The sequence below is a fragment of the Ammodytes marinus genome, assembly GCF_949987685.1.
Source record: "Ammodytes marinus genome assembly, chromosome: 12".
Classification (NCBI taxonomy): domain Eukaryota; kingdom Metazoa; phylum Chordata; class Actinopteri; order Uranoscopiformes; family Ammodytidae; genus Ammodytes; species Ammodytes marinus.
Genome location: NC_137216.1, coordinates 1,131,234 through 1,158,644, shown reverse-complemented (window position 1 = coordinate 1,158,644; position 27,411 = coordinate 1,131,234). Strand labels below are relative to the sequence as shown.

The 27,411-nt window shown below is 42.2% G+C and overlaps 1 protein-coding gene across 3 annotated transcripts in view; it reads right to left on the bottom strand.

The window, feature by feature from the left end:
- The window catches only part of ifngr2 (interferon gamma receptor 2), a 56,285-nt gene that overhangs the window by 20,585 nt on the left and 8,289 nt on the right, over positions 1-27,411 (bottom strand). For all 3 annotated transcript variants that reach the window (XM_080037782.1, XM_080037783.1, XM_080037784.1), the window contains exons 2-4: positions 9,039-9,153; positions 2,601-2,770; positions 567-712 (exon numbers count right to left, since the gene is read on the bottom strand). In XM_080037782.1, coding sequence (XP_079893908.1) covers positions 567-712; positions 2,601-2,770; positions 9,039-9,153 — 431 coding nt within the window. The remainder of the gene's footprint in view (positions 1-566; positions 713-2,600; positions 2,771-9,038; positions 9,154-27,411) is intronic.

Below are 27,411 nucleotides of genomic sequence, written 5' to 3'. Positions count from 1 at the left end.
GATCGTTTGAGTTGTAATAAAAAGCAAACAGCAACAGCACAACATGAGCGTCCTCTGTACCATCGCCGGGCCACATATTATGCATCTACTACGCTTGTTTGCTTTTTCTTTTTCTCTCTCAGCGATCGTGTTTTATATTATAGCGAAACAGAGAAATAGTCTGTCCGCTGCCCGTGTTAACAGACCAGAGCAGCCACACAGCGCACCTCGCCAGCGCCACTATTCATTTCACCAGTCTCTCTTTTTTTCACCAGACGATTGCGTATCTCTGCTAAAATAGATAGAAAAATAATAATATCAACATTTATTAAGTGTAGCCTATCATAAAAAGACGTGCATTTCAGATACTTTTACTGCTTCTCCATACGTCATCGGCCTGATATATTTAACCTCCCCGGGACCTCAGACCCTGGTGGAAACACACATCGCCACGCGGCCCAGGAACTAAAGGCTCATGGTCGAGGAGTTCCTAGAAGTTCATGAGGTGGTGAAAACGCGGCTTATCTCTTGATGTGGTCATTCTGGTTTTAGTTATTAACTATTAACTATGAAATAAGATTTCTCACCTTTAAGGGCTCTCCTTCCTTGCCATAATAAACCCGGTGTATTGCATGGTCCCCATATTCCAGAGCCAAACCGTGGCTCCTATTCAAATGTACAGTTAGGGATCCAGGCTGTGCCGTCAGGCTTATTTCAGGAGTACAGGAGTCACCTGATAGGAACAGAAAAAATTTCACGAAAGACATTTCTGAGAATTTGAAGTGTGATTGCTGACTGTTGCAGAGCAGTCTCACATCTGAGATGTGAGCTGCTTAACTCACTGCAGCTTAGAGAATTATAGAAATGGTCATGTGTATGATGTATGTTTATTAGACACTTAAAAAGGTTTTAAACATTGCTACTTGCTGCTGTAAGCCAGTTGAATTATTGATCTCAACTGAAATGTTCTGTGTTTTAAGAGATGGCTAGTGTAGTGTATGCGTTTTGACAAATACGTGTGTATTGCCACTGAAATCCATATTGAAAAAACACAAATATTTTTATTAACAGGCGAAATTTCACGAAATTCCTTGTACAGTTCATTTATTTATTATCCAGACATTGGTTAATTTGATTATCATAGCCCTGACGACCAAACACACACAAAGTGGAATATGGAGAATTGGCTTAAGTCAGGAAAATGATTTTCTTTGAACTCCTTCAGCATTAATAATGGCTCATGTTGCTGGCTCGGTGAATTCAAATTATATCACCAAATAATTGATAGGTTTTATATAGCGCTTTATTGCCTAGGCACTCAAAGACGCTTTACATTTCCTGGTTCAATTCGTTCACACTCAGTCATACCGGTGGTGGTAAACTACGAGAGTAGCCACAGCTGCCCTGGGGCCAGATCCTTACACTCACCAGCCACTTCATTAGGTACACCGGTTCAATTTATTGTTAACACAAACCGATAAACTAATCAGCCTATCACATGGCAGCAGCTCAATCCATTTAGGCGTGTAGACCTGGACAGGACAACTTGTTGAAGTTCGAACTGAGCATCAGAATGGGGAAGAAAGGGTGTTTAAGTGACTTTGAACGTGGCATGGTTGATGGTGCCAGACGGGCTGGTTGGAGGTAGGTGGGGCTACAGAGGGCCTGTAGGTGGGGCTACAGAGGGGCTGTAGGTGGGGCTACAGAGAGGCTGTAGGTGAGGCTACAGAGGGCCTGTAGGTGAGGCTACAGAGGGCCTGTAGGTGAGGCTACAGAGGGCCTGTAGGTGAGGCTACAGAGGGGCTGTAGGTGAGGCTACAGAGGGGCTGTAGGTGAGGCTACAGAGGGGCTGTAGGTGAGGCTACAGAGGGGCTGTAGGTGGGGCTACAGAGGGGCTGTAGGTGAGGCTACAGAGGGCCTGTAGGTGAGGCTACAGAGGGGCTGTAGGTGGGGCTGTAGGTGGGGCTACAGAGGGGCTGTAGGTGGGGCTACAGAGGGGCTGTAGGTGAGGCTACAGAGGGCCTGTAGGTGAGGCTACAGAGGGCCTGTAGGTGAGGCTACAGAGGGGCTGTAGGTGGGGCTACAGAGGGGCTGTAGGTGAGGCTGTAGGTGGGGCTGTAGGTGGGGCTACAGAGAGGCTGTAGGTGGGGCTACAGAGGGGCTGTAGGTGAGGCTACAGAGGGGCTGTAGGTGAGGCTACAGAGGGGCTGTAGGTGGGGCTACGGTGGGGCTGTAGGTGGGGCTACAGAGGGGCTGTAGGTGGGGCTACAGAGGGGCTGTAGGTGGGGCTACAGAGGGGCTGTAGGTGGGGCTACAGAGGGCCTGTAGGTGGGGCTACAGAGGGGCTGTAGGTGAGGCTACAGAGGGGCTGTAGGTGGGGCTACAGAGGGGCTGTAGGTGGGGCAGAGATAGCGATAGAAGAGAAAAGAGAGGAGCAGAGCAGAGCGATCTTTTTCGTCTTCTTTTTTTATGCCCCACTGCTATGTATCAATCCTCTGTCAATGCATGAACAGAGCTAGAAGCTTTATCAAGCACCCATCACCCTGGTAACCCTTTTTGTCAGTCCTTGGTCAGGCAAAAGCCTGTGCTGTTACATAGTATGTCAAGGCTGGGTTTCTTACCATGTCTGTTACACACCTGGGCTGGATCTGAGGTCAGCCCCCACCTCCCTGCTTGTACACGCAGCATAACACATCCATGCTCCGCCTCAGCTTTGGTTGACTCAACGTGACAGTACATCCAATTTATCTGGACACAGGCTTCTACATTTCTCCACACTGTTGAATCAAAGCTGTCAAGTCAAGGAAGAGAAACAAGAGATTTACATTTAACAGCAGGGTTGTCAATCTTTTGGAATCCCACGATTCGATTAAGATTCTTGTGGTCACAATTTGATTCAAAATCGATTCAAACGATTCCCCATTAAAAATGTATTTTTGAATTCAGATCAAAAGGAGGATTTCAGGATTTGTCCAGTGCATGTCTTATTTATCTTCATTTAAGTCTTAATGTGAAGCTTGTAATGCATGTGATTTTAAGGCAAGTCAACGTTACAGGCAGCAGCAAAATACATATCTAAAAACAAATATATACAGTCCCCTCCAAATGTATTGGAACATTGAGGCCAATTCCTTTATTTTTGCTGTAGACTGGAAATATGAGAGTGGAGCCTGTCTCATATCCGCACGTCGCCCACGCTCCCAACGGGTGGACACTCGTGCAGCTTACCGCTAGGAATGTCTGCTGAAAGTTCTACAGCTCAGGGTTTTTAAGCCATGAATTGATGAACTTGCATCAATGAAAAAGATGTCAGTTTTCTAAAGGGCTTTAAATAGGCCAATCTATGTGGCTAAATAGCATGCTAATATTGATATTTGATTGTGTCAAGTGTCTAAGGATGAACGCAAACATTATCTGGTTATGTGTTATGTAGCTAACGTTAGCTAGCTGCTCCCTTTTGTTTCCAGTGGTGGCTTTTTTCATTACCAATGTAAACTGTCATAAATAGTTTACACCGGTGCTGGGTCATGATTCCTAAAAAAAAGTATATTCCATAATAGCTCTTTCTCAATTAACCTGAGTGTTGTCTTCTCCTTCACAGAAAAAAAAATACATTTCCACTAAATTGATTCTAGAAAAGGCACAGATCGGTTGATTTTTACTCACCAGAATGCAGGAAATTAAGTGTTAAATTCAAAATGTTCTGGGGGGTGCCCCCATACCCCCCACCTATAATTTGTACCCCCAAATGTTGAAACAAAACCTAGCCTATTTGCCCTGTGCGCAGGTTGGTTTACAATATATAGATACATAGGTATGTTGTTTTTACTTTTTGGATTAAAAAGAAGGCATGTCGGTAAACTACATGTCTGGCCCTTAGTCTGATTATCATATCGTAGAGTTTCCCTTTGTGAAAATGAGTTTGACACCCTTGGTCTAATTGATATTTCCTACATTCAAACGACATCACTGCAGCACACATATTCTTATAGTCCAGGTTGTGGCCCAAATAAATGATGTTCATAGCTTGACTGCTGTGCGTTAAAGGGGTGATGAATGCAAGCTTAATAAGAGAATAAATCCAGGCGAACCAAAACATCTCAGAAATAGCTTAGGGGCTAGGGTTAAACTTGTTTAAGAGTCAGCATCAATTATCCTATCTATAGTAATACACAAGACTCCTTGAATGGCATTTAAGTGCATATTCTCCTCTGAAAGTGCACCAGATTCATGCATTCAAATTTAAAGGGTACAAAAAAAGTTTGGCCGGGGGGGGCATGCCCCCGGACCCCCCTAGAGGGTTTGTGGGACCACACCACCGCTGCTGAAAAAAATCCTGCGGGAAACACTGTACAGGGCATAAATCCTTTTAGAGTCTGCAAACGACTTGAGACTGGGTGTAGGTTCACCTTCCAGAAGGACAACTACCCTAAACATACAGCCAGATTTACAGTGGAATGGTTTAAATCAAAGCATAGGCATGTGTTAGAATGGCCCAGTCAAAGTCCAGACCTAAAAACAATTGAGAATATTGAGAAAGACACTCTCCATGCAATCTGATGCTGAATCTGTAGTTCGAGCTATTTTGCAAAGAAGAATGGGCAATAAATATCAGTCTGTAGATGTGCAAAGCTGGTAGAGAAATACTCCAATAGATTTGCAGCTGTAATGGCAGCGACAGGTGGTTTTACAAAGCATTGACTGAGGGGACTGAATACTTTTGCACACCACGCTTTTCAGTTTATTTATTAAAAAAAATTAAAACCACGTTTCATTTTCACTTCACAATGATGCGCCACTTTGTGGTGCAAATTGCGCTAAATTGTTGAACGATGTACAGATGCACCATCTGCAGCCAGATGTTCTTGCAGGTCTTTGGAGGTGATCTGTGGGTTGTGTGCAACCATTCTCACAATCCTCCACCTATGCCGCTCCTGTTTTTTTCTTGGTCTGCCATGCCTGGGTTTAACTGCCACTATGCCTGTGTCCTTCCATTTCCTGACAACGTTCCCTACAGTCGAAATTGACAATTGAAACCTTTGGGAAAGCTTCTTGTAGCCTTCCCCTAAACCATGACAATGAACAATCTTTGTTTTTCAGATCTTTTGGGAGCTGTTTTGATGATCCCATTCTGTATCACTTCAGCAGAGAGTCAAAGAGAAGTGCAACTTGCATTTAGGCACCTAAAATACATTTTCTCATGATTAAACATACAATTCTATGAGGTTCAAGGCTTAACAACATACACAGTTTTACATGCTGTTACAGGCATTAAAATCAACAAAACCACAAGGGTACCCATATTTTTGCACAGACAGTTTTTCACATTTTATTTTATTTCATACAACCAAATACTGCTTTTCAAAAAATCTTTGTTTGGAAAACATTCCAGTACTTAACTGTTCCTGGTAAATTAAAGACATACCACTTTTATATTTTTTTTGTGAAAGCAGAGTCAATTATAATGCCGGGTGAGAGGGTTTCCCAAACTTTTTCATATGACTGTATACACACTGTGGCCCTCATTTATCAAACTTGCGTGGAAACTGGTGCAGATTCTGGCGCAAATACCTCCCTACGCCAGGTATCGCGTGGGATTTATCAAACAGTCGTATCTCGCCAATCTCAGCGTACCCCAGGCCATTATTGATAAATGGTATCATGTATGGGTCAAATGTATTGGCTTCATATGTTAATATCGTACATAAATTGAAATTGCAAAAAGTGTCCCACATTAGGGCAACTCACCCCATATACAATTATATGTCGCCATTTCCTTACATAGATGAAGAAATAGTGGTCTAACTCAAAAATCGCCACTAAAAAAAGTATGTTGCTGTTCTGAAATGCAACCAACTGAGGGTGCGGGCATAATATAAGTGGTAGAGGAGAAACAGACGCACCAACTGTCCGGTAATGGTCCCCATAAAATAAATACAGGTCTGCAGAGATTTGAATGATTAGAATGTATTGGCCCTTTTAGATAGCACTACTCAAAAGGGTTGTAAAAACTAAAAATAACACATTTTGCGTTTTACTGTATGACAGCACGAGTGGTCAGCCCGGCGGTCAGCTGCACAGGCCGACCCGGCAACGATCAGCTGTGAGAGAGCCCACTGTCCTGCTCCACCAGCAGATCGGAAAAACGTGCCGGTCAACGTTGGAAATAAATCGCTCGCTTAAGCGATCAATGACACATTAAAAGAGGAACTAACATCTAAAAAGTGCGTCAAATAAATAAAATGTTAAGCTGAATGTTGTGCCGTGTATTTTTTATCATAAAGAGCGGTGTAGGCCTACTACATATTTAATACTGTGGCTAACATTTTGAATGAATGCAGCCCCCGTGCCTCAGTGTCCCCCCAGCTGCTCCAAGTCGAAGATAACTGCCCTTACGCAGTCCCATGCAGCGCTCCTAAGTGGCCGGTGTGTGCACTATTGAATCAGCTCTCCTACTCAGTTGCACACCATAAGCTGCACAATTTTAAGTGATTAATATCTTTATTTCGGTCTGAGCAAACACTGCATTTGTATTACCTTCTAATAATTGTCCAACAAAGTCATCGGCTACCCGGCACAGCCTGCACTGCGAGTCCATGCTGTTTACAAACTGTTACAAACGAGCTGAGAGCTGGCGTGGGATTTGAGCGTATCCTACGCTCACGTCCATATTGATAAATGCCGAGATTTGCGTGGAAATGTACGTACATCCATATTTCTGGTCTACGCAAGGTTGATAAACGAGGGCCTGTGTGTGCTCTCGGAGATCAATGTTGTTGTATGAATGCCTATCATTACATTATCGTGTTTGTGTGTCGAGCCACGTCATAGACGATTTTCTGTTACGACAGACAATAATATTTTCTGAATCTGAATATCTAGATTTTTGGTTTTTAAAGATATGCAAATGTGTGCATACTTTGTGAAATATGCTAAATTTGCATATACATACAGTCCCCTCCAATAGTATCGGAACAGTGAGGCCAATTCCTTAATTTTTGCTGTAGACTGGAAACATTTGGGTTTGACACCAAAATATGAATATGAGACAATAGCTCAACATTTCAGCTTTCATTTCCAGGTATTTACATCTGGATCTGATACACAACTGTGAAGAAAGCATTATTTGTAAAGGAACACCACATTTTTAGGTGAGCAAAAGTATTGGTACAGATAGACTTAAAATAAATTTAAGTGAATAAGACTTAGTATTTTGTTGCAAATCCTTCGCTTGCAATAACTGCATCAAGCCTGTGACCCATTGACATCACAAAACTTTTGCATTCTTCTTTTGTGATGCTTTTCCAGGCCTTTACCGCAGCCTCATTCAGTTGCTAAAATGCATGCTCTATAGGGTTTAAGTCTGGAGATTGACTTAGCCCGTCTTAAACCTTCCATTTCTTGCCCCTGATGAACTTCTTTGTTGTTTTTGCAGTTTTTTTGGATCATTATCTTGCTACATGATGAAGGATCTTCCAATCAGTTTGGTTGCATCTTTCTTTAAATTGGCTGACAAATTGTTTTTGTAGACTTCTGAGTTAATTTTGCGGTTGCCATAATGTGTTACTGTGTTGTTGTCAAGATGAACCTTTACCAAAGTGATGGAAAGGCAAAAGTTTGGAGAAAGAAAGGATCTGCTCATGACCCCAAGCATACAAGCTCCTCTGTGAAACACGGTGGAGGCAATGTCATGGCTTGGGCTTGCATGGCTTCTTCTCGGATGGGCTCATTAATCTTCATTGATGACGTAACACATGATGGCAACAGCCTAATGTGGGACACCTAAGGTCTAGAGCATTTATCTTTTATTTCTAACACATGTAAATAGATAATATTGTTGTCAAATCCAAGCAGGGGTTCCCTGTGATTGAAATCACATGAATTTACAATTTTGATTTTAAAGATAAGGGAGTCAAAAAGGAAGTAAACCATGTGAAGTCCAGACAAAGGACAGTGCATCCTAGATTGCCATAGTCATCAATGGGTTAAGGAAGCATAATGACATCTGACTCCACTTCAAACCTTATTTTAATTGTTTTCTGTATTTTGTTTACTTTTTCTACATGTATTTTTCTCTATGATGTAAAGTGTCTTTGAATGACCTCCAAAAAAGCACCATATAAATTCTATCAATTATTATTATTATTATTATTATTATTATTAACAGTCAAGCGATGACCAATGCCTCTGCTATTGGTTGCAGGGGGAACTGTCAAGTGTAAATTAATCCAATGTATTATGACACACCTGCTGCTGCTGTAAATAGGCTATAGCATTAATGCTATTCAATTAGGCTACCTCCAAGGCAGCACTACATTTCACACATGATTGCTTAACCCATTGATGACTATGGCAATCTAGGATGCATGTCCTTAATGCCTGAGGGTTTTCTGAAAAATAAGTACGAATTGTCAAGTCTACCAAAACCTTAATATCTAAGCCTGTGTAGCACATAGAAACATGAAATAAAATAAATTTAAAAGTTAAGGTTCACAGGTTTTATTTAAACATGCTCCCTTAGCGCTTACACACCAACAAATTTTTCTAAAAATCGTCAAAATTAGATGGGGGAGAAAAAAAAGAATAAATAATATAAAATATTTAGTGTGATTTTCGTCAGTAGCCTATAGTGGACCTTGATTCTGCGCACCAAACGCCACTAACTGTTCTGTAATACACTATCGCTGACACAGCCGGATTATTTTTTTTTATTATTTTGTTTTATTTTTTATTTTTTTGATTGATGTGATTTTCGGCAAACCACACAACTTTTGGGTGGTCACGTGGTCTTAAAAAATCAACAAAACCCACCTCATGTGTATTTGAACCAATGACAGTGCATTCTATGCTGCGCACGCCATGAAAATTAGATAAAGTAACAATGCTGCACGATGCAGCATCAGGCAGGAGAGGCAATGTGGCATCGCGCAGCAGCCGTCATCAATGGGTTAAAAAAAAAATCAGCAAAAAAACGGTCGATGCCCATAATTCCGAAATATGCGAAAATCGGCTATAATCGGCCGGCCGATAAATCGGTCGGGCCCTACTTTAGGGCTCACCTGCGGTACTGCACTGTGTAGTTGACTGGTCCCTCCTCAGTGGCAGGAGTCCATGTTAGATTCCATTTATCAACATGGATGTTTTGTGGCGGTGCTGGTGGCGCCTCGGACAGAACTGGGAAACATGGGAAGGAAAAATTCAGGTTTGACACAGCAAATTTCCTACAACTGTCTTGGGTCAATCTGACCTCTCTCCTTTATAATAACCACTGATATCTGCTGGTATGGTATGCTCTTGTTTGCTTATTCTCTTTGTTTTGGTGTCATTTTGAGCATTGTGAGGCATGAATCAAAACCAAGTGTCCTAGTCTATGGTCTTAATTAATAATGAATTCCAATTTAAACTGTTAACCTCGGATTCACAATCGCACTGAACACAGACATTGTAATCAGTCCTTGACATTAAGCATGCCCAACAATAAAACATACTTGCCGAAATGGAAAATATAGGCCTATTAAAAAGTACATTAAACTACCATGAACCTTCAGTTTGCTCTGAAGGACTTAGTGCCAACATACAGGGAGGATGTACTGTAATAAGAATAAAATCAACATGGTTAATGATAGGCAGTGTTTCCAACATTATTTTAAGAGGCTGCACACTTTCTAGGGGGTTTCAGGGGCATGCAACCTAGTACCTACAGTATCTCACTAAAGTGAGTACACCCCTCACATTTCGTCAAATATTTCATTATATCTCTTCATGGGACAACACCAAAGAAATTACACTTTGATACAATGTAAAGTAGTCAGTGTACAGCTTGCATAACAGTGTTAATTTACTGTTCCCGCAAATTACCTTGACACACAGCCATTAATGTCAAAAGTGCTGGCAACAGAAGTGAGTACACCCCTAAGTGAAAATGTCCAAATTGTGCCTTAAGTGTCAATATTTTGTGTGGCCACCATTATTTTCCAGCACTGCCTCAACCCTCTTGGGCATGGAGTTCACCAGAGCTTCACAGGTTGCCAGTGGAATCTTCTTCCACTCATTCATGACGACATCACGGAGCTGGTGGATATTGGAGACCTTGCACTCCTCCAGCTCCACAGATGGACCTTCTGGGAGGACTGGAGGAGCACGAAGGAAGCACACGCAGCTCACGCAGCTCACGCAGCACACGCAGCACACGCTCACCTGAGCAACAGCAGTAGCACGCTCACCTGAGCAACAGCACAGGCTTCACCATCCCCACCAGGCCAGGCTGGGCCAAGGCTCTACCATCTACACGGGATATCACCAACCCTGCACTGAACGCAGCAGCTCCATACAGCAAGCTAGCACCAGCTACCACTATCCACAGTAATCCCGCTGCATCTATGGTCGTGACACATATCGGCTCAAATGACCTTAAGTCAGAAAGTCTTAAAACTGATTTTAAAGCCCTAATCGATTCCGTCCTGACCGCTGGGAAACAATGTATCGTCTCTGGTCCCATGCCTTCCCCTCGATTTGGTGACATCAAATTCAGCCGCGCACGCCAACTTCATGTTTGGCTCAAACAGTATTGTCTCTCCATGGGCATTCCCTTTGTCGACAATTTTAACGTTTTCTGGAACAGACCGTCTTTCTTTGCCAGCGATGGTTTGCATTTAAACAAACAAGGGAAACATCTTCTGGCCAGCAATATGCTCTTAACAATAAAATCGGTTCCTAGCGTCACTCCTCTTGCAAACTCTGTCCAGCATGATTGACTATCTCCACACCTGGTCAGTCAAGAGGTAGTTAACTCACGTGACACAGCCTCCATGACCACTAGTCCCCATGCATCTAGCGCCCCCTCCAGGCCTGGAACATCCATTACTATAAAAACTCACCCAATCCCTGTATGTCAGTCTGTCAGATCATCATTAATCCCTCCTCATAGATTTTACAGGTCACGCCACAGACCACTTGGGATTACAAGTAACTTGAAAAATGTACCTATTATGTGTAATAGGTCAATTGTGTTGGACCACCCCGCTGTTGATAACCTGGACATGAGCATATCAAAGCTAAACTCACCAAACATCCTCAAAACAAGAAAGGGTTTGGGTTTTCTTCACTTAAACATAAGAAGTTTGCTTCAGCACAATAAATTAGACCATGTTAACATCTTAGTATCTCAGGCTGACCCAGATGTCACAGGACCACACGGGGTGGGGGAGTGGCTGTCTATGTTAAATCACATTATTCTGTATCATTACTACATGCTGTCTCTGTTCGAAGCTGCTTTGAATTTATTGCTTTGGAATTGTCTTTATCGTTAAATGATTGTGTTATTGTAATTGGTGTGTACAGGCCCCCTTCAGCAGTAAATAGCTCCTTGAGTGAGCTAGCACATTTAATCTCTCCATATGTAAATAGAGAGGTCATTATGATGGGTGATTTTAACATTGACTGGCTTTCTGGTGCCTCTGAACCTTTTAAAGAAATATGTAGCAACCTAAATCTTACACAAATAATAACTGAGCCCACAAGACCAAATCTAAAAAACCCAGCAAAATCAACTTTGATCGATTTAATATTATCAAATCAAAGCAATAAAATAGTTTCTGCTGGTGTCTTTGAGCTTGGAATCAGTGATCACTGCCCGGTGGCCTGTATCAGAAGTATTCATCTTAAAAAATCTCAACCCAAAATCATCATTAAGCGTAATTTTAAAGGTTTTAACGAGCAAGCATTTTTAAATGAACTCTATCAAAGTGACATTCATCTCACAAGTGAAATATCTGATGTGGAATTGGCCTTAGAATTTTTCACCAATACTTTCTCCTCCATTTTGAACAAGCATGCACCCCTTAAAAAGCACAGAGTAAAAAATAGATCAAACCCCTGGTTCACAAATGAATTGTCCGATATATTTGCAGAGAGAAATAAAGCATGGTCCCTAGCTAGACGCTCTGGTGAAAACTCCAAGTGGACTGCTTTCAGACAAATCAGAAATAGGTGCATATCCATGGTTAGGAAAGCTAAATCAGACTACTACCTCGAACTAATTTCAAACTGCTACTCCAACCCTGCACTATTTTGGAAGGCTGTGAATTATAACAAAAACAATTCTAGCACTGTTCCCAGTCAGTTAAAAATAAATGATCAGATTCTAAATGATCAGAAAGAAATTGGTTTAGCTTTCAATAAACACTTTATAGCTGCTGGTAAACTCTTTCACAATGGAGTATCTACGCCTTCTACGCCTACCACCACGAGAAATAAAAATAGCATACCACCTGTCTCTAAAACTCCTCTTTTCAGCCTTGTTCAAGTCCCAACAAGTATTGTTGTAGATGCGCTTCTTGCCATCAACCCCAGGAAGTACATGGGAGAGGACAATTTGGACCCATTTTCAATAAATCTCTCTGCACTTATTATATCAAAACAAATAACCCATATTTTTAATCTTTCCATCTCCTCTGGTATTGTTCCTAAAGTCTGGAAAAAAGCTCACGTCATTCCATTACATAAAGGGGGTGACAAAAGTGATCTTAACAATTACAGGCCAATTTCCAAACTCCCATGCCTGGCAAAAATTCTAGAATCAGTCATTAATACTCAGTTGAAATCCTTTTTATCCAGTGCTTCCATTTTGAGTCCATTTCAATCTGGTTTTAGGGCAGGCCACAGTACTGTATCTGCTGTCACTTTGGTCTTAGACAACATTGTTACAGCTATCGATAAAAAAATGCACTGTGCAGCACTTTTTGTTGATCTGTCAAAAGCTTTTGATACTTTAGATCACCATTTGCTTTTAGAGAGGCTGCATGAAATTGGTTTTGATTATTCTACATGTAGCTGGTTTAGGGACTATCTCTCTGATAGACAGCAGTCAGTTAAGCTGGGAAGCTACCAAACTGAGTTTTTAACAGTTACAAATGGTGTTCCGCAGGGCTCAATTTTAGGTCCAGTCCTATTCACAATTTACATCAATAACATTGTTTCATCACTACAAAACTGCCATGCCCATTTGTATGCGGACGACACTGTACTGTATTGCATTTCTGATTCAGTGCAACAATCTGTTCAGAACCTACAGAGCTCTTTTAACACCCTGCAGAACTGTCTAGTGGATCTCAGGCTTGTCCTTAATATAGAAAAAACAAAATATATGTGCTTTTCCAGAGCAAGAATTACACATTTTAATGATCTTATTATTCACACAAATAATGGATCTCATATTGAAAGAGTCACTGAATATAAATATCTTGGCATCTGGATAGATGAAAAACTCTCTTTTACATTTCACATAAAAAATCTTGTCTGTCGTCTCCGACAAAAGATTGGCTATTTTTATAGGAATAAAGCCACCTTCCCGTTGTTCAGTAGGAAAAGGATTATTGAGGCAGTTTTTATGTCTGTCCTTGATTACGGTGATGTGGTTTATCGGCATGCATCTCGTTCATGCCTTAAACTCCTAGACTCTGTATTTCACTCTGCTTTGAGATTCATTACAGGAGATGCTTATGATACACACCATTGTGTTTTATATGAAAAGGTTGGGTGGTCCTCCCTTAAGGAGAGATGTGATGCACATTGGCATATTTTTATATATAAAGCTCTGACTGGAAAGCTACCACTATATTTGACAGAAATGCTGCTTATTTCAGATGGGCTTTATCAAACCCGCTCAACTGACATGCTCATGTTATATGTCCCCTATGCCCGGTCTGAGCTTGGTAAAACCGCTTTTAGCCATAGTGCCCCTGACTCCTGGAACAGCCTACAACATACAATTAAAATAAATACACTCATAACTGTTAACCAATTTAAAATTATTATTTTGAATCAGCCCCTCTACACTTGTAACTGTTTTAATTAGGCTATTATGTCTCTCATTCAATTGATCTGAATGTTTTAAATTGTTGTTGTCTGTGTGTGTGTGTGTGTGTGTGTGTGTGTGTGTGTGTGTGTGTGTGTGTGTGTGTGTGTGTGTGTGTGTGTGTGTGTGTGTAAACTTGTTATGTATTCTCATTGTATATTGTGTATCTGTACAAACTCGACGTCATTGTAAAAGAGGGTCACCCCTCAATTGATCTTTCGAGGTTAAATAAAGGAAAATGAAAAAAAAATGAAATGAATGCTCAATAGGGTTTAGGTCTGGAGACATGCTTAGCCAGTCCATCACCTTTACCCTCAGCTTCTGTAGCAAGGCAGTGGTCATCTTGGAGGTGTGTTTGGGGTCGTTATCATGTTGCAATACTGCCCTGGAGCCCAGTTTACGAAGGTTGAGTGCACTTGCTCAGGGTCATATCCAGAGGTTGGCCTTGGAAGATAGGCCTATGAATACTGCCAGCATTGCTGAAGGGCTTGAAGGGGAGGGGGGTTAGCCTGTCAGTGCTCAGACCATATGCCGCACTCTGCATCATACTGGTATGCATGGCTGTCGTCCCAGAAGGATGCCTCTTCTAAAGACGATGCAAAAGAAAGCCCGCAAACAGTTTGCGGAAGACAAGCAGACTACGGACATGAATTACTGCAACCATGTCCTGTGGTCTGATGAGACCAAGATAAACCTATTTGGTTCAGATGGTGTCAAGTGTATGGGGCGGCAACCAGGTGAGGAGTACAAAGAAAAGTGTGTCTTGCCTATAGTCAAGCATAGTGGTTGGAGTGTCATGGTCTGGGGCTAAATGAGTGCTGCCAGCACTGGGGAACTACAGTTCACTGAATGCCAACATGTACTGTGCCATACTGAAGCAGAGCATGATCCCCTCCCTTCATAAACCGGCCCGCAGGGCAGTATTGCAACATGATAACAACCCCAAACACACCTCCAAACGACCACTGCCTTTGCCAAAAAAGCTGAGGGTAAAGGTGATGGACTGGCCAAGCATGTCTCCAGACCTAAACCCTATTGAGCATCTTTGGGGCATCCTCAAACCGAAGGTGGAGGAGCGTAAGGTTTCTAATAACCACCAGCTCCTTGATGTCGTCATGAATGAGTGGAAGAGTATTCCAGTCGCAATCTGTGAAGCTCTGGTGAACTCCATGCCCAAGAGGGTTGAGGCAGTGCTGTAAAATAATGGTGGCCACACAAAATATTAACACTTTGGGCCCAATATGGACATTTTCACTAAGGGGTGTACTCACTTTCGTTGCCAGCACTTTAGACATTAATGGCTGTGTGTCGAGTTATTTTGAGGGGACAGTAAATTTACACTGTTATACAAGCTGTACACTGACTACTTAACATTGTATCAAAGTGTCATTTCTTCAGTGTTGTCCCATGAAATGATATAGTGAAATATTTGAAGAAATGTGAGGGGTGTACTCACTTTTGTGAGATACTGTATATGAGCCCATTATTTAGGCATGTGTAAATTTGATGCTTTGTAATATTGTTTTATACATTCATGCCAGTAAAGCTTGTTGAATTGAAACTGAGAAACTATTTTTCCAAGGTGATTTTGAACATCACTTCAACTTAAGTCTGCTGTTGTCGGGAATTTCCAGCAAGTGGAGGAAGAAATCTCATCTTATCTCTGTCATGATCGTCATGAGGGATGGGCATTTTAAGAAATGTCATTGATCGATCATCGGGAAAATTAACGCTCAATTATCGATTTATGCAGTATGTAATATGAAATCATCACAACAGTTGGTCTCTATGGCTCCCGTTCAGAGAAGCAACATAAATTCTTCAAGAACATTCCAACTGATGGACATAGTGTGGCCAACTGCTCTATTCTGTGCTTCTGTAAACTGATAACATTCTAACTATGACGCTTCCAAAATGGCGGCGCCCATGCCTTGGTCCATGGTATGGAGAAATACGGAGATTTTTCTAAGGGAAAAAATAAAAATTCTAAAAAAGAAATCAGCTTTTATGCACTAAATTAAACGTACTTATGGATATTATAATTATTTTCTACCAAGTCTGCTATGAAAAAAATCCCAAAATTCTACACACTGCAGGTTTAATCATTATCTTTTTACATATTAAAAAATGCCAACAGAACATTCAAAACACAGCGTTTTTACCATAGACTGTATACAAGAGGTTTTTACCCAATTACATCTTTATTCCAAGATTTTCTAGGCAAACAACAATCCATTAAGACAAGGCAACTTTTAAAAATAAAATAATAATAAAATGCGGCGCTGGTTAAAGCCCGAGGCTATGAGCCAACAAGGAGCCAATGCTACGATACCTTTAAAGGGGACATATTATGAAAAAACAAACATTGCCGGTGTTTGGGCACACTTTCTAGGTTATTGGGGTCCCTACCAGCACACACAAGCTTCAAAAAGACAAATATGTCAGTTTCTTCTGGGATGCTTATTTCGAAAAAGAGGGAATTTCTCTGAGTGGTAAAGGACCTAACGTTACTTCATCTAATAACAAAATGTGCAAATTAGTTCCCTGATGAACGAAGTAGGAAAGCATAGACGCTAGGGCTGCCCCCTGAAAGTCGATGATTCGAATCATCAGCAGTCGACGCAGATTCTTCAAGTCGAACCATCGTTTTTACATCATTGTACATCATACTACTATAATAGGAGGCCTGTTGGGCAGAGTTACTCAAAATCCCAGACACTTACTCAAAGCACGTGAGATGTGCGAGGGGTGGGGGAGGCGCGAGGGTGGGGGTGGGTGTCGGAGTCTACCTGCAGTGCGCGAGGGGTGGGGGTGGGTGTCGGAGTCTACCTGCAGAAGAAGCTACCAGCAAGATAACGTCCCAGCCGTCGCACAAGATAACGTCCCAGCCAACAAGCTACCGAGACTAGGGATTCTGGTTAACCACCAGAATTAACGGTTATTAACCGGTTAACCATTAAGATTTAATGTAGCCTATTTATAGTGAAATACATGAAGCATTATAGCCGGGCTCCCGACCTTTTTTTGTTCCAAGGACCGGCATATTAATTTAAAAACAATTCAGGGAACAGTAGCCAATTTAAATACCTACATTTTGACATTCACACGGCACCTTTGTCTGTTGTGAGAAGAGGTCTAGTATGCGAATGTAGGAGCAGAAAGTGCAATAAGTAACTGAAAAGGGACATTTACACACACACACAGGCTTAGGGGATGGGTAGCCTACCGAAACCCGGTGCTAAGTAGTGCAGAGCACGGGGCAACATTTTGACGGACCGTAATATTGATAAGCTCCGATGTTATCAGTACTGCATAACGATACTTAGTTAATGCTTTTGTTTATGACGGATTTTCGCTATTGATCCTGGCACACAATCATGGCAGACCTGTGTCTGTGCAGGGGGCGGGCACTCACTGCCTGGCTGTCTGTCTGTCACTCCCTCACACACTCACTGAGACGGTGATAGATGCAGGACAGCATCCACCTCAAGAAGGCTAATGCTAGCGCTATGTTAAGCTAGCGGGAGCCCACGCTGTTAATTCAATTATACAAACATATGACACGGGAGTGTTGTGACCATAAGTTGGGACTGGGGTCGTACCATGGACTTATTATAAAGTTGAGCGTAGCCTACACTACTCGATTCATTCTTTACTGACAGTTGGCATTCTTACATCCGGTTTAGCGATATCAAAATAAGAGTCCAGATTTCAGAGAATTTTTTTTTTTTTTTAACCGCTTAACCTTTAGTATTAACCGGTATTAAAGATCTTCTTAACGGTTAATGGTTAACCAGTTAACCATGGACATCCCTAACCGAGACACAACACTTAGCTGCCGCCACCGCAGAAAAAGAGGAAGATAACATCCCAGCCGCTGCACTATCTCAGGTAAGAGATTATGTAGGCCTACACCACACTTTGCTGCTAAACTTTTTATTTCTTTTAATGACTACTGCTTTTAGCACCGCTCATATTTGCATTATCCAGTAGTCGCGCTATATGCTCCCTCAGTCCTTCCCCATAGGACCGTTTTATTTTTTAAAGTCGGTAATTTGTTCAATAGCCTATTTTAAATGACTCACTTCCTTCAGCATCGCTCATTTGTATTTTGTCGTGCCAGTGGCGGAATATGACTCTCCACACTCCTGGCATACTGCTGTCTGCTTCTCAGCGGAGCCCCTGTGTATTTGAAGATGTTTTCGGTGTGATTCAACCGTAGTAGGCTATATGCCTGAATAAGCTGTGGAGGAATATTCTCAACATTCACAAGAACCTATTCGGTAGAGCGGGTCGGATCGGAGCGGTTCGGTCCGGGTAGTTTGGCTTTTCATTTGCCAAAAGTTGGGTAGGGTACGGTTTGAGCGCACCTAACCGCTCTGAGCCACTCCAAATCTCAGTACTCCTCCGTAGGGGTACTAGCCGCCTGAAAGGGTGATTGGTCGGAAAGAATAATTTCCGCCATGTGTAGTCATCTCGGCAAGAGTGAAGATAGTCTTGTGTTTTGGCGAAAATGTGAGCACAGCTCTGTTTATTGTGTGGTGTTTTTCCTCGTCAATAAATTAATCAGTTGGTTACACTGTGTCACGTAGCTGCCGCAGCCAGCACTGTTCGCTCACTGTCTCTATGAGTTGCGCCGAGCCGTCTCTGTGTGTTTACGCCATAGATAGTAGTAAATACACGCTCACAACAACACGGGGGGAATAAATAAAGAAGCGGCTGGTTTGAATCATTTCCGCCGTTTGTAGTCACCTCGGCTAGAGTGAAGAGTTTTGGCGAAAATTTGAGCGCGGCACTGTTTATTGTGTGGTGTTTTTCCTCGCCATTAAATGAATCAGTTGGCTACACTGTGTCCCACTGCTACGATGTCACGTAGCTGCCGCAGCCAGCGCTGTTCGCTCACTGTCTCCATCAGTTGCACCGAGCCGTCTCTGTGCTCACAACACGGGGGGAATAAATAAAGAAGCGGCTGGTTTGACCAAGCAAAAACAAGAGACCGCTGGCTTGACCACAGTTGTTCCACAGCCCGATAGTTTGACCCACATTCTGGCGGCGGCTATCGCAGTCCAGCCTAAACCCCGCCCTACCAGTAAGGGTAGGGTCGGCGGTGGAAACAAGACCGAGATTCTTAAAAGTGAGCTGTTCCGCTCTGAGCCGGTGGAAACGAGGCACAAAGGTGCCAACACACTGCACACCGCGGCGGTTGGCCGCGCGAATCGCAGGTTCCGCGCCGTGTGATCATTTTGGCTCATTTGTGTCCGCCGCCGGCCGCCGCCCGAGGACTCATTGAATGTGCACGCCCAGTTTCTTCCCGCTATTTACATCTCTCTCATCATCGTCGTCATCCTCACTGATTTGTTTTTGTTGGGAGAGTCTCTGAAGTATTCTGCCTTCATCATCTCTGCCATCGGCCCTTGTATTGGTCTCACTGCACCTCTCACACATTTCTCCCCGCCACCTGCCACCCAAGCTTCGTAAACACACCCACACATGCGCCCACACACACATAGTTTAGTTTAGTTTAATTTGTGCAAATAAACAAGATTAAAAAATGGCAAGAAGATGCGCATAGACATACATATATGCACGGGTGGGACAAAAGAAACCCCGAAGGGCTTATGAAGGATGTCCACCTGACATACACAACCCGCCCACACACACACACACGCACATATGTATCCATGACCATGGCCGTGCATATACACTCACGCCGGCATATCAACATGTAGAGAAAACCCAAACGGATTTTATACCTCTGATATTGTTGTGATGTTTAGGGAAATGTTTGGAAGTGTCAGTTGTCGTATTTAGTTTGCATTGTCTCTGCATATTCACTCATCTGCAGTACTACACCTTCCCTGGCTTTCTCTCCTTCTCTCTTCTAAAATGTGAGTCTATTCCTTGCTCCTTTTACTAAAAGGTCTCATTAAACTGCTGTCATACATTTTATCGATGTGTTGGAACTTTCTCCCTCTCTCTCTTCCTTCTTTTTTCCCTTCATCCCTCCTTTCCCGACAGCACCGCCAGCCAGGTTTCACGTGTCTTGTAGCTCAGCAGACTCACCCGATGTCGGGAGGAGCTCAACGCTGATTGGCTATCGCGGCGCGGCCGGCGGCGAAAAGTTCAATATTTTCAACTTCTGCGGCGGCCGCGCCACCCCATTCGCGCCGCGCCGCCCCTGGCCGCGCCGCGTGAACCGCTCGCCGCCGATTCGCGATGTGCAGTGTGTTGGAGTAGGGTCCAGCTGCAGCCCTGGAGACAAGTTACCCTGGCGTGACAACAACACCCAGGCGTGACGGAAGTAACTGTGGTGTGACGGACGTGATTTTTGACTATTTAGCTTCCATGACATGTCTGCTATGTCACTCATTTGCCCTAACCCTAACCACCCAGCTATGATGCCTGAACCTAATCCTCAAAACAATATAGGCCTAAATAACCGAAATTTAGTAGCCTATCGGTCTGCGGTCTTTTTTATTGTTTGACGTGACGTACTCAAGATGGCCGCCGCCGTGTTCCGTCAATGTTCTATCTATATTCTAACCTCTCCCTGTCCCCTTGCCCTAACCCTAACCACCCAACTGTGATGCCTGAACCTAATCGCCAAAACAATATAAATAACACAAACTTAGTATCGGTCTGCTGTCTTGTTATTGTTTGACGTTGTTTACAACTTAGAAGTTTATGACGTTGCAAAAATAAAATCTACAGGTAACGTCCGTCACACCACAGTTACTTCCGTCACGCCTGGGTGTCGTTGTCACGCCAGGGTGCTTGTCTTCGGGGCTGCAGCTGGATACTATTGGAGTGTTGGCACCTTGAGTCACTTGCAGGCGCGGCACTGTTTATATCCAGCCGCCGACAGGTTCATGCACGCCCACAGCGAGCCTTCCGCACGTGAAGGCTCGCTTCACGTGCGGGAAAGCTATAGTGTGAGCGGCCACAGCTTGTATTTTGGTCATATCTAACACTGGACTGTAGCCCTATATAAAAGTGTTGTACCTTTGCTTTCTTTGGGTTAAAAAAACTCCTTCAACTCAGTATCCGTCTAGTCAAAAAAAAACTCTGTCAGCTGCTGCTGCTGCTGCAGACGGTGTGCAGACGGGCTCGGAGAGTCGGCATCGGCGCATCAACAGTCATTCAAAGCAGCGGCAGTAATCACACAACCGAACGGTGTAGAAAGTCCCGTCAGTTAAAAATAGTAATCCAGTTTTTAAATCCATGTTAAAATCGGAAGGATATAGAGCTAGTTAGCTTAAAAAAAGTAGCAAACATGTCAACTGTGATGTGTTCAGGCCGGCCCAGTAATATGATTGATGTGTTCAAATGCAACACAAAAAAAAGAAATTTGAGATTTTGGCGAAACTTGTTTTCCCAGCAATATAAAATAGATAGTAAAGAAGGAATTATGACCCGTTTAATGTCCTATCTTGAGCTATGATCATATCAGCAATTAAAGCAATAATACAAGTTCTATTTCAACAAAATAATAGAAAATTATCAATTGTGATATCAATAAAGACTTGGATCGTTAAGGAGTCTTGAAAATGGTATCAATATCAATACAAATTAACGATCTCCTGAAATTAAGATGATTTAATTTTTTTATCCGTTAGTATTTACCGGTTAAAAATATTATCGGCTGACTGGTTTACCATGGACACATCCCTTATATACTGTATAAATGTATATCATACATTGTATGTTTTTTTTTTGTTATCCCAGTTAAGTTTATTATTAATTTGTTATCATTTAATATTACTTTTAATAGTTCTGGGACGTTGGAGCAATAACCTGGTGTTTTGACACTTCAGTCTGCACTGTGAATTTGAAGTAATGTTCAGTTTTTGAATAAAGATGCGGCATTTACAAATGTTTCTTTTTTTTATCCGATTCATCGATTAATCGAAAAAATAATCGACCGATTAATCGATTATTGAAATAATCGTTAGTTGCAGCCCTAGTGTCTTCTGCAGGACAGGAGAACAAGAGAGTGGTGTGTTCCTGCCCCACAGTGTGTTGGGACACGGCCGGCTGTACACTGACTGAAGCAGAGAAAACCAGCAACATGTGTGAGAGTGTTTGTGGGACACAACCAAGATGGACTGACTGACAGAATTGCTGTTTTGCATTTACATTATCTTTTAATTAATAAATAACTCCAAAACATGACAAACCTTGCAGCTCAGGAGATCCTTTACAACTCCCTCATTTACCCTGCCAATCCACCAAGCATGCCCTCATGGCTCATAAAGTAAACACCACAAGTGATGAAGACATACTCAAACATTGCATTTGTCCAAAAACATCTCCTTCCCCACTCCTGTATGTAATATCTATGTAGTTATTCACTTACTATCCACTGACTAGAGGTTGAGCGTGCGCGAAGCGCACGCGAAAACTCTAGTTATAATAAAAGAGAAAATAAGAGCAAAACACTGACGTTATCATGCCAGGGCAATAGGTGGCGGTAATGTGTCACGTCAGGTCAAGCACCATAGAAGAAGAGTGGTGAAAGGGGCGCCCTTAGCTCAGTTGGTAGGGCGTCCCCCCAGACCCGTCGCCAGACCTCAGTCTTAAGGGGGGCATATGAAATGCATAGGGGGGCACAATTATTATTAGCCTACAGTACGTATATTTATAATAGTCCTATACTCTATTCGCGCAGCACATAATCATCACGTTAAACTAACCAACAGCGGTAGCCTATAGCCTACAACATCAGTCCTCATAATTTAAAGCAATAGGCCTACATAACATAGAAGCAATGTTAGGAATATCCATAAAACACTTGACTATTCAACATATTAGATGTAGCCTAACACCAGACGCATATCTCAAACATTGCATTTTAAAGCAGTCAACAGAGGGATATGCATTGCCATTACACACACACACACACACACACACACACGCACGCACACACGGTAGCCTACTTTGAGTGGAGGCAGGGCTGTGCTCTCTCCAGTCCCTTCTATCAGTACAGCGGGAGGCGGCGTTTCTCCGAGCTCAACCTCCTCATCAACATATCTTTCAGTCTCCGGGTTCAAAGCAGCCAGTGCGCCAATGAGCTCGCTACTGCGCTCTCCAAAACGCGCATCCATCTCTCCTTACACAGCTTCAATAACACTGTAAAATACTCTTGAACTCAGTCTTTCCGTCTATGTCACTTTGTGACGGACCAACTGTTTCCACAACTGCAAATCCACGGAGGTTCTTGTAAATTGTGCGTCTTCTCGGCCGGTCTCCGGCACAGCCTCGATGGCCGTGGCTGGAGGAGCGCAGAGTTCCCACAGTGCAAAACTGTGGCTTCACGCAATCAGAAGTGTCACCGCGCTGAACAAGTCCATAATTTCGGCTTGTAGTAGTCTGTTGTGCGGCTCGAAAAGTGACAACAGTTTGACGATCCGATTTGGCAGAGGAGACTGTTGGTGGGCTTTTCAACCATTACCGAATATCGATTATGATGAACTAGAAATTAAATAGTAAGCCGGCGAAAACTCATCCAGCTTCACTCTCAAAAATACGCAGTAACTGTTGAGCGGCTACATTGACGTAGTTACGTAGCCTTACTTTCTTTTTAGTAAGGCCGTGATAGGCTGTTGCAGTGTAGATAGACTCCCATCAATCAAACAAATGTGCTATGTGCTGTAATAAAGATAGGTCGCCTTGGAAACAATTAAGCCCCGGTAGACCGCGAGCACTCGTCTTTTTTACTCGCGCGAATCACCATTCTCTGTAGCCGTCACCGGCTCTGTGTTGTTTCTCTCTCACAAGCTCGCCGAGGCTCAGGCACGCTCGCGCTTTAGCTGCGCTCCAACTCCCCGGTTCACTCGTAAACTGATTTTTTAAATATATCCAACTTGGTTGTTTATTTTAAGCTCTGTTTTCGGTGGTCTTAAAGTCTATTTTCAACTGTTTTCGGGTTGACGGTTGGTCAAATATATCACTCCAATGCACTTTTCTGATTGACAAATAGTATCACGAATAGTCGAATCTCTGGTTTGAACAGGCAGATCCGATTCGACTGAGAAAATTCCGAGTCGGGGACAGCCCTAATAGATGCTAAAGTTAACCGCTAATGCTAGCGGCGCTAACGTGACACGTTAAACAGGGTCAGATGTAAGATTCAATGTACAAGTGGTACATAATTCGGTTTGTTGAGGTGTTGCGCTTAAACAAGGTTTCATTATGTTTAATGAACTTAGTTATTTTCGGTTCTAAAGCTGTCCGATGCCAAACTTCGCCTAGACTTCTTCATGTTTATGTTTTGACATCTACGGCAGCTTGCAGGCTGCTGCCTGAGTCTGTTCTGTTGTCTCCTACTACTAGTTAGTTATCACCCCCTGCTAGTAGGATGTATAATGGCATACAGTCTATGGTGCTGCCACATAGTACAAATTCATTGCTGTGCTGCGGGACTCACACTGTGCAACACAACAGCTATATGATCGATAACAATTTCACATGATCGACAAAATTCTTAACGTTCACTGATCGATCAACGATTAATTATGCCCATCCCTAATCGTCATGACATACCCATAGAAACTGCTGCTCAGACAAACTTTTTATTCCTTTTACTATTTTGCTTCAAAGCCTAGAGATCCACAGGACTAGTCGGTTGCCTCATTACAGCACCAGCATGCTTTTAGCCTAAAGTTAAATTTGTTAGGGAAGACCAGGGACAGTTGTAACACTTTATGCAATTTTCCTAATAACTGAAAAACCATTTACACTGGATCACAGTTCTGGAACTTCGCAGCAATCTCTCTTTTGCTCCATATAATCACTGATTGCGCGATGAGCAGTTTCCTGCCGGTATGCAGAGCCATGTAAAGAGAGAGTCGCTAATCCATACGGTTCTGGATCTTCATAGCCATCTCTCTTCTGCTTTGTATAATCACTAACGTTTTGTTTACTTAGGCTATAGAGAAGCCCATCTGCAGTTTCCTACAGGTGTGCATTTGACTCTATTTAGTGATGTCGTAAAGTTTATCTTCTTGCTGCAGCGGAGGCATGCTATTGCTCCCCTTAGCTACCAGTGCTAGAGCTAAGATAAACCGGATAAGCGACCTATGCCCCTAACTTCATCAAAAATGCACGCACAGTTACAGGGAAGGTTTGTGTCGCCTTATATTGAGCCAGAGAGTGTGGCAAATTGCTAAAAATGTAACATTTTGAACATTTTAAGTAGTCAAGTAGTGCTAAGTAATTGTAAGTTAGGAGAGGAGGTACCATAGAAGAGAATGCTGAAGTCTGATTCAAGTCCAAGTCCTGGACTCGAGTACTACAACACTAACGAGTGACTGACTTGAGCTTGGAGGACACAGACTTGACTTGTATTCATTCTTGGCAGATGGAGATGAGGTCGGGTCATAGGTAACACTATTACGGCCTCTGCACACATCCTGCGTCTACCTCTGGAGCGCGTCGCCTTACCTTACTGCTGCGTCTCTCGGACTTTTCTCGGACACACATGGAACGTCTCAGCATCAGCTGCTGCTGCAGCGCTGCTTCTAAAAGCCCTATCTGTCTACATAGAGTTTTCATAGATAATTCCCATTAAAAATGAAGTTCTTTCCTGTCATTTATGATGCATATGATTTATATTGAGTCTAATATTGAGTCTGGACAGTAATCCGTGCGCCCCATTGCCTTTTTCTTTTTTTTTCTTTTTTGGCTTGTTGGAAGTCTTATTTTGAAAGGGACACACCAGGAAATGGTGAAACTACAGCGAAAGCTGCCAGTATGAAGTCAATATGACTCGCAGCAGAGTATTTCTCTATCAGTTACAGCAGAGACCCGAGAGAGACGCGCGGCTCTCAGAAAAAAATAGACGAGCCTCCTGAGGTAAAGGGGAGCGTCGCTGCAGACGTGCCTCCGACGTGCATCAGCAGTGCGTCTGAGGTTGGATGTGTGCCCGCTCTAGGTTGATTACACGGTCAGTGACAAAAAGTCAGACGCGAGGTAAACGCGCAGTAGAGGTAGGATGTGTGTGGAGGCCGTTAGTGTTACCTATGACCCGTCCTCTTTCCATAAGAATCAGTGAACTGAGCAAAAAGGCAGAAAATAATTGGCTAATCTATTGTTCACGTCCTTCTCAATGTGATTTTAGTGCCCACACTCTCGCCATGAGGAGACCAATCTGCGTTTGTGTGCTGACGAAAAGGGCTTCTGCCTCATCAATGATGGGGATGATGTCATGCTGGACCGGAGTCATGAGTACTACTACCAAGTTCAGGCACAGCTTCACATTGTAGATACTGAGTACTGTGACTTTGTTGTGTGGAACCGCAATGACATTTTTGTTGAAAGGATTTTGCCTGATCTTGAATTTTGGGATGATGTGATTCCTAAAGTTGAGTGCTTTTTTAGAAAGAGTATACTTCCAGAAATACTGGGACAGCAAGTTACAAACTTGCATGTGTAATGTGATGAAAGGATATAAAAAGATGAAATGCCATTGAGAATACAGAATAATACATGGTGGTTTATTTACAAGATTAGATGTATGTGCAATAATACATTGGAATTGATTGATTGATTGATTGATTCAATTTTATTTCAGACTTATCAAAAAAAGACAAATTAAAAGCATGAAAATACAATAAAAAAAATATGTTCAAATGATTTCACAAATAAAAATAAACAAAAAAAATAAACAAATAACATTGAATTGATACGTCTGAAAAGGAGTAGGAAGAAGTATAAACTTATTTGATCCTACCCCTTTTCCACAGCTCAATAACTTTATAATAATTTTTTAAAAAAGATTTTTTGTATATAATTTAAATGCAATTTAAAAACACAGACTGACCTGAACATTAAACATTTATTAATATATTTCAAAGTCAACAGTAAATGCAGAAAGGTATATTCACTCAAATATGCAACTTAAAGTAGACAAATTCTACTATCACAACACTTAATGTGGTAGGCATTATGCTTAGTCGTTTGAAAATATAAAGAAAATTAGACTACCACAGAATTGTACATAGCCTACTTTCTACAAGCTGTTGAGTAAAGTGTTACTTAGTTATATGTGTATGTATGTATTTATTTGATTTGTACTTGCTCCTAGATATTTTACGTCAAAGCACTTTGTAAACCATTGTTTTTAAAGGTGCTAAATAAATAAAGATAATATTATTATTATTATTATTAAAAATAATAATAGTTTATTTTACTAGACCTGCTTTCTAGACCATCATGTACTTAGAATAATACACATTAAGTACACCATTTATTTTGTGAACTTTTTTTCACATTGGTTTACTGAGTAAAACAACAATGTGTGCATGTTGCCTATATAACTATATTTGAATGCATCTTTCCACCTCTTTAACTGATACATCCTTTAAACCTAAATACATTGTGTGTGTCTCATTTATGAAACAGGTTGAGCCACCATCTACAGAGGAGGAGTCGGACGAGAGAGAGAGCAAGGAGCAGGATGTCGATTATTTTGTCCGTCCTGAGCCTTCCATTTTAGAGGCATTTTTGGATCACCACCCACAACAAAATACTAGCAATTTAGTTGTGCAAAAGGTATTCAATTGTAAAGATGGCACCAG